Raw genomic sequence first — 8362 nt, 5'->3', positions numbered from 1 at the left:
ATATAAGCATCCCGCTCTAGCGCATACTGCGAAGCCCACAAATATCCGCCATTATGAAAAGTGCGTTCAAGTTGAAAAACCGGTTCCCGCCAAACTCACTCAATTGACGAGTGCATTGGGTTCCGAGTAATGCGCTCTCGAGTTCAGGTTCTCGGGAGAAATTCAAACGACTTATTTGTGTTTTGTTATTTACGTGTGGAACAGGTACGCTCAGTGTGGTGAGAGCGGCTTTCACGTAAACAACGTATCAACGCAATAACGGAGCAACGAAAGAGCGCAATAAAATCGATGACGGCAACACAGCACCAACGATACCTTACCTTAACAACAATTTGAAGAAATCAACTAAATTATAAATTTCATTTACTCAATCGTCCGGGGGAGCCTTTTATTGTCGACTCGTTATGAATGTAATTGCTAATCAATGTATTTCTAGTGATTGTGACTGTGACTGTTATTGTGCCAGACAGTTTATTGTGTGTCAGAAATAGTGTAAACAAAATAATATCTGCTTTTAAATTCGATTCCAAATACCAATATCAATCGAATCGATTTTTAAACCAACCTGAACGATTCCTACTGCTGACATGTTGATAGAGCCGAGCTTGAATCGTGACTTTGGCTCGCTTACTGCTGCAAGTTCTGGCATCGCGAGTGCACACTGGAAAATGGATCCTCATCACCACCGTTTGCCCTCCTTGCCGCCGCATGTGCCCATTGGTAAGAATTCCAATGACAATTTCCGACGGCATCAAAAAAAAAAAAGGTTTTCATGTTCATGATGTTTTCCCCGTTTTGATAGTTGGAATAAACTTTCAAATTGCAGTACATATTTGGTTAATCCAATCGGGCAGTTCAAAATATATGGTAGAGTCAACGCGTATTAAACGCTAATTAAAGCAGTAGACCAATTAGAGCTGACTATCAGAAATAAAACTTAAATATGTATGTATATTCCATACAAATAAATATATAAATGTATATTCAAATGCAAAATTTAACTCACTAGACGAGATTTGAAGCACCTGCTTAAATATTTTAATTTGTGCTTTTAATTCGGCAAATTGGTCGTAAGGTGAATAACAATTTGAATGATAAATCTACTTCCCGTCGCCAAAGCGATTCCAACGGTCACCTAATTATTCCATTGGCCATTGGCTCAACTTCAAGCGAGTTATCGTGTACCTCTCTCCAATCGCAAGTTCTGTACAATTGAGCAGCGCCATTGATATTGCTGTGCGTGCGTGCGTGTGTGTGTGTGTGTGTGTGTCAGTGTATGAGTGCTTTCAATCGACATTTAGCCGTCAGCCACTTGGCGGCTTTGGCTCAGTTTAGTCAACGTCAACACAATTAACTGTTAATTTATCATAATTAACCATTGTGGCTGACAGCAGCAAAAAACAACTAATATAGGGGCAATAGCAACAGAACAAGAACAACAACAACAGCTCACTAAAAAAAGAACAATGATAACAATGGCCAATTATCATTCACTTCCAGTGTCGGCAGCGACATCACCTTCCTCGGCAGCAGCGACAACAGCAGCACCAACAACTGTGCAAATACCACCAGGTTTTAACGCTGCCAGCGGTGCACCATCGGCAGCAGCAGCAGCAGCAGCGGCGGCCGCAGCAGCAGCATCTGGTAATACGCTCGGCGCTTTGATGTCGCAGCACCGCCTTTTGGAGTTCTCCCGCTTTGGCGGTCTGCGCGGCTACGATATTGCTCAGCATATGCTAACACAGCAGGGCGCGGTTTCCAAGCTGCTCGGTAAGTATAAGTACCCTTCGCCTCACATACATAGGTATATTCCCATGCCGATTCCAAATACGCAGATAAGCATCAGATAAGCATAACCGTTTTGTTTTCGATTTGCTTGCGAATTTTAATGCTCAACATAATTATACATAATGTTATTATCCTAGTCACATCTCACCCAACACCCCTCACCCCTCATCGCTCACATGCAGCCAGCACGCTATTGCAACCCCAGTTGCTTTTAGCCGGATTCCCCTCACGCGTTTACGTAATTTGCCCACTTAAAATTGACTAAACGCCTCAAACTCAATATTGAACTTGTGCTCCTGGCTGTCTGACTGTCTTTCTGTCTGTCTGTGGTTGCTGTGGAGGCTCATTAATCAAATTGTTCCCTAATCTGAACTGAATTGTGTGCGGGTGGGGTTCATTCTTGATGTCTGATAAAGATATTAAACGAGCGCGATAAGCCGCGTCTTTTGAAAAGCAGGCCCGACCAAAGTGGGAGGGTCGTACGGAAGAGCGCTGGTGGATCCTTTCATTATCAGCACATAACATGTCTATAACACATAACTCAATGTCGCATCTCTGTGGCTCAGTGCATTTCATATTTCTCATCTGTTGCTTCCGCTCTTGCTTCGCAGGCTCATTGCGACCACCTGGTCTAATTGGTGGCTCCAAGCCAAAAGTTGCCACGCCGACAGTCGTCTCCAAGATTGAGCAGTATAAGCGCGAGAACCCGACCATCTTTGCCTGGGAGATACGAGAGCGCTTAATCTCTGAAGGTAAGTGCTGTGCACCGCCGGCCATTATAAGACGGTAACGAAGAGACGTTGACGAAGTCGGAAGATAATTGCCGCTGCAAATCAATCGGCGGTCAATTTGAGCAAATCACGTATCTAACTGACTTCTTCTTCTCCAGGTGTATGCACAAATGCCACCGCGCCCTCGGTAAGCAGCATCAATCGCATCCTGCGTAATCGCGCTGCAGAGCGTGTTGCCAATGAGTTTGCGCGCACAGCTGCATATGGCCTCTATCCCCCCCCACCACATCATTACGGCAGCTTCACATGGCATCCGAGCAATGTGGCTGGAAACTCACCGGTACCGCCGCCGCCCTCTGCCTTGTGGTCTGTAGCTGCTCCAACGTTGGCGAATCTTCCATCAAGTCCAGGCAGCACATCTACAGTAGGCATGAGCTTAAGCTCCTCGAATCTTCTGAGTACAGCTGCGGCTGCTGCTGCTGCTGCCACCACCAATCGCGCTGTTTCACCCGGCTCGGGTAGTCACGAGACCCTAGAGTCGGCTGATGAGAATAGGCAGATCGATTCCGATTACTTAGATGACGACGATGAGCCAAAATTTCGACGAAATCGCACAACTTTCAGTCCAGAGCAGCTAGAAGAGCTCGAAAAGGAGTTCGACAAGAGCCATTACCCCTGCGTTAGCACTCGTGAGCGGCTCTCCAGCCGCACCAGCCTCAGTGAGGCGCGCGTTCAGGTGTGTAAGCGATCGCAAATGCCGTCATAACACTCCTAATTAAAATAATATTCTTTCTCTCTATATATCTAACTATCTATATATTTCTTCTTGTCGCCCTGATTTTAGGTTTGGTTCTCGAATCGGCGCGCAAAATGGCGACGGCATCAGCGAATGAATCTGCTCAAGCGACAGCGCTCCAGTCCTAACCCTATGAGTTCGCAACAGTCGAACGACACTGCGGCAAGTCTCACAACAAGTTCTCCTACGCCCAGCACGCATAGCAACGCCTCCGCATCGACGACGCCGCATGGTCACCAGATGGTTGGATGCTCAGAGCACTCGCCGCTGGCAGCAAATCAGGGTCAGTCGCCACCAGCTGTTCTGCTGCATCCACTTCATGGACATTCGCTTCCACATGGTCTATCTTCACATCACCCCCACTTGCCTACGCATCCACATCCTGCCGCACTGCAACTACTCAGCCACTATCATCAGCAGCAGCAGCAGCACCAGCACCAGCAGCACTCACCAAGCTCGGGTGGAGCGGGTATGTGCGGTAGTCCAACGACATCTGGGTTGTCTATGGGTGGGGAGCGTAGTGCCTTTCGGAGTCTGGTGGGGTCACCTTCGGCGGCGGCCTTTGCATTGGGATTGGCTCGGCAATACGCTGTCGCAGCTTCTTTGACAGTAGGCGAAGATCATCAACGTTCTAGGTTGCATTATACTGGGACTGCGGGCTCTACTGTAAATGTGGACAACTCCTCCTCCGATTCGGATGAGGAGATCAATGTGCATGACGACTCTGACGCAGATATCGCATCGCCGCCGGCAAAGGCGTCCCGCTTGTCAACCTCCGAGTCATCAAGCGTGGCGACAGTGCAACTCCTAAAGCATGACCGCTAAGGGAGCGCTCCCGTGGCGGCGTCGGCGGCAGCAGCTTCTAATTGAAAACTTGAGTTGTGTGCGCGCTTGTGATTGACGGCGACAGTAAGCAGTCACAGTCTCAACCGGCTCACCTTAGAACCCAGATAGAGGGGGAAAGGAAATTTCGAAATGGATGTTGCACAGTGAAACTTGAGAGGCGGTGGCGATTGCGACATTGTAAGCAGAACTACAAATCGAAAACCAAAGCTAAATTTGTGGATCGTCCACTTGGGTGCGGATTGCCGCAGTGAGAGTGTGCGTGTGTGTGTGTGTGTGTGTGTGTATGTGCGTGTGTGTGTGTGAATGTAAATGTGCGGGTATGTGTACATGCCTAAAATTATGGTAAACTGAAATTGTAATTAATACCAACTACCTACTGGGTGCATAGCTGGCCCATTTTGTTTGCGTTTCTATTAAGTATAGAACAATACAAACCAATTTATTTATTCATCACCGGTTGAGCTAAACCGTAGGTTGCCAACTAGACCGACGGACCGGGCCGGACCTGCTTACCTCATCACCATTTAAGGCTATAGCGTATGCAATATTTATCTGTAACTTAGCCCTACCCTAGCTTAAGTTTAGCTCAGTACTACGTGTTGACTGTCTCTATATACATACATATGTAAGTATGATGTATGTATGTAATCACTAGCTTGTAAGTTTTTTAAGTGCATATGTATGTTTGTATATACATATGTGCATACCAGTGAGATTGCCGATGTAATTAAATACAAAATTCTTCAGCTCGAGAAGGCGCAATAAAAATATGTTTAAAATACCTACAAATTAAGTCTTTTCTTTTCTTTTGATCGATAGGGCTGAGCCATTTGCAAGGTTCAGAGCCATACGGCTAAAGACAGAAAGAGAGAGAAACATAAATCAGATATATGTACAATCAATGAGCATGAATAAACATTTAACACTCAAAAGCTTCTTAAAATAATATTAAATATTAATTTAATCAATATTCAGTGTGTACAGCTGTGTAGACAGAGATAGCGATGAAGTGGTAGAAATGCCAACGAAATGGAAATCAAAATACGAGCATAGAAATCGCTTAAATTTCGAGTGTAATGGCCAATATGTCCAGATCTGGTTGATAACATCGACATTTTAATTATAACCAAATGAAGCCGCGCGCGCACACATAAAGCAGACATCGAGCGGCGTTTTTAGGGAAGAGGGGCAAGAGTGTGATGGTGTGGGATGGGATGGGGAAGGGACTTTGTTGGTGACGGTCGCGGCTAACCGATTAAAAATGCAGAGTCAACTCAGCACATAAATCAATGTAAATTATGGTGTTAACAAAAGGCAAGCTCAGCGCGTTCGAATCACAAGCATTGAGCACTGGATCGTTGACTTTTTAGACTGCGCTTTGGGAATGAGGGATGGGATTTGGATGAGTAGAGCTATTAAATGCTCGAATGCTGTTGCTGGTGCTGTTGCTGTTATGCTCTCTTGAATCGAAATCGAAATCTGATAAGAGTGCTCCATCGATACCTGATTCGTGCAAGCGTGCGCTTAGTCAAACAGATTCAATTTGCTTAAGTTCTTATGAGGTTTCCCCCCTGCCCAGTCGGGGCCCAAATCACAATGAAAGCTTTTGCTTCGGTCTTATTCTAATTTAATGCCACATGAGACAGAAACAGCAACATTTGTATAGTATGGGGATGAGGCAGGTCGTGGACATTCCTTTAATAAATTTAAATCACCTTCTATTGAAAATATTTTCACCTCTAGCTCAATAAATTATACGAACATATGTAGAAAGCATGTGCATGTCCGTTATGAGCTAATAAATGTACATATGTATGAGTGCCGGCAGATCAGTTTGTCTGACCAAAGACACACTTTTAAATGTGTGCATGGCTGTTCGGCTCTGATTTGTTTTGGCTTGGTCAAGCACTGTTTGGGCCTCATCAAGTCAGCTCTGCCATTCCTAGCACGCCCCTGGATTAACGAGCCCAGTCCATCAGCATCAGGTCTCTGACAAAGTGGCGCTCGCATGAGCGCCATATAATTGCAGTCAAACATTTTTACGATCGACTGGCGAGTTGGGCACTTGGTCACTTTCAGGATGATGCCTTGTTTTACAGTAAAATTGCCCAGGCGCTGGCAACAATGTTGGGGGATATTTTTTCAATTCCACCGTTGTTCACTGCGCACAGTTTTTATCGCTGGGTTGGCTCAAATCGATGAGCTTTACGAAGGCTCTAGTGCAGCACGTTGGTATAGAAGCATTTGGGACCATTGTGCTGGTGCTGGTGTTGGGACTGGGACTGCTCGGTGATCTGTCGATTTTTAAGTTGGTTCCCACCCGCCAGGGACCAGTGATAAATCTGTTGGAGACGCCGACACAACATTTCCATCTTGTGGTCTTAAATGAACCATAAAAGCGCGAAATCGCAACACGCGCAATAACTAAAGTTAGTTACGTTTGCTAATAGGACAACATTGTTGCCCATTGAGGATGTGGACCTTTGAACCCAACCTGGATCCCTTGTCGCTACCCAAAAAACTTACACTCGTAACTGTCTCCTTTCAAATACACATTGTTCCTTATAAAGTAAACAATACAAAGACTTTTTATAGTATCTTTTAATATCGTCCGCACAGACAAAGATAAAAAACATCAGAGGGGATATAGAGATGTCTGTCTGGCTTGGTACTTGTATATCCTAAGCAAATAGAGTTTATTTTATAATTTTGATATCTATATCCCATGATAGTGGACGGACGGACGGACAGAAGGACATGGCTATATCGACTCAGGTCGTCTACGTGATCAATAATATATATACTTTGTGTGGGTCTGCCACGCCTCCTTCTTCCTGTTACATACATTTACACAACTTCATAATACCCATTTTCCATTTTTTACAAAAATGTCAAAGTGTATAAAAAAATAGAATAGGATATCATGAATTTGTACAAAATATGTAACAAGCCCCATACAGCACATATATTCTAAATTAGCAAGACAAACTGAGCCTAATTATGGAAAATTTGTTTCCTATAATCGAAAATCGAGAAATGCCAAAAATATTTAAGGATTCTCTTTAAAACTCAGCATACACAAGTGTTATCATGGTCTCGACTGAACGGATATATATTACTTCGGAAATGTTTATTTTTCTTTCATATAGACAGCGAGGTTGGCTTGCAGACGCGCTTTGCAAATGCCGTAAGCGAAAATGTTCTGTAACGCTTAAGCTGTTGTAATAAATGCATGTGTGTGTGAGTGAGTCAGAGCGCATCAAAAAGTTGGCTGTTCCCAATTTTAAATACTGGAAATATTTATGGAACTTGCATAGAAATGCTTTCGCCCCGCCCTCACCTAGTCAACCATTAATGAGTAAAGTGATTAAAATACAATATGAATTTGTATTTGTCCACTCCTTAAATGAGCTTGCGCTTTTAACGCGCTGCGGCCAAGTGATTTTGTCTCGTTGTCATCTCATTAGGAATCCAGCGATAAGACAAATTTGTTTTCTTTGCTTATAACTTTATGCGGATACAGGTTTGGGCAAAGAATGTTTCTCTATTCGCCGAGTACATGGCCTCCGGATATGCACTTGTCCCTCTTAGCAAAAGTAAGGTATCACCGATTCGGTGAGATTGACAAAATCACCCCGGCGCGATCGACAAGCGATGCTCAAGCGGTCAACGAAGAGAAAAGAGTTATGTATATTTAATCATTGTAGCTTCACCTGGCTGCCACTCGCACCAGTAAATTAAAATAAATGGTATGCATAGATTTCTGATTCAAAATGCGTTTGCTTGGGTTATTGGCTTGCTTGTGCCATGTCCGCGTCGACGTTTGAGCCAGCGTCTGCTGCTGTTGTTGACATTTTCATAAACGCACCAAAGAATGTGCGATGAAAAGAGTAATGAGGTGTTGATAGTGCTCGAAAGCCATTGGCATTGATTCCGTTCCCCCGTTGTCTTAATTAAGCAAAGCAAGAGACACAAGCAACAGCATTAATATGAGAAAAGCTATCAGTGGCCGAATACCATGTACCCTTACTTACCCTCTCCCCATCGTGGATCGTGCCATAATCTTCTCCTGTAAAGGATGAATACAGCCTTGGAAAGCTTATGGCTTAATACGACCATATGCTTATGATAATGTATTGGGCCATTGAGAGTCTTATCGATGCGGCTAACTCAATGGAATCAAAGGTTAAAGGTGAGCCTC

The 8362-nt window shown here is 44.4% G+C and overlaps 1 protein-coding gene across 1 annotated transcript; it reads left to right on the top strand.

The window, feature by feature from the left end:
* Positions 1-230: 230 nt before the first annotated feature.
* On the top strand, positions 231-4865 carry LOC108598408 (paired box protein Pax-6). The gene is made up of 5 exons (XM_017985031.2): positions 231-720; positions 1501-1770; positions 2400-2540; positions 2678-3255; positions 3364-4865. Exons 1-5 carry the CDS (start codon positions 588-590, stop codon positions 4138-4140), a joined length of 1899 nt encoding a protein of 632 aa, XP_017840520.2. The 5' UTR covers positions 231-587; the 3' UTR covers positions 4141-4865.
* The last annotated feature ends 3497 nt before the right edge of the window (positions 4866-8362 follow it).

The sequence above is a fragment of the Drosophila busckii genome, unplaced genomic scaffold, assembly GCF_011750605.1.
Source record: "Drosophila busckii strain San Diego stock center, stock number 13000-0081.31 unplaced genomic scaffold, ASM1175060v1 chrUn_07, whole genome shotgun sequence".
NCBI classification, from domain to species: Eukaryota; Metazoa; Arthropoda; class Insecta; order Diptera; family Drosophilidae; genus Drosophila; species Drosophila busckii.
Note: the sequence above shows the minus strand (reverse complement) of the source record. Positions and strands in the feature narration are given on the sequence as shown.

Excerpts from the sequence above, each read along its gene's own strand:
- LOC108598408 (XM_017985031.2), top strand. The coding sequence starts at position 588 with ATGTTGATAGAGCCGAGCTTGAATCGTGACTTTGGCTCGCTTACTGCT. Across the intron at positions 1,771-2,399 it reads CGCGGTTTCCAAGCTGCTCG|GCTCATTGCGACCACCTGGT; the intron begins GTAAGTATAAGT and ends CTTGCTTCGCAG. Across the intron at positions 2,541-2,677 it reads AGAGCGCTTAATCTCTGAAG|GTGTATGCACAAATGCCACC; the intron begins GTAAGTGCTGTG and ends CTTCTTCTCCAG.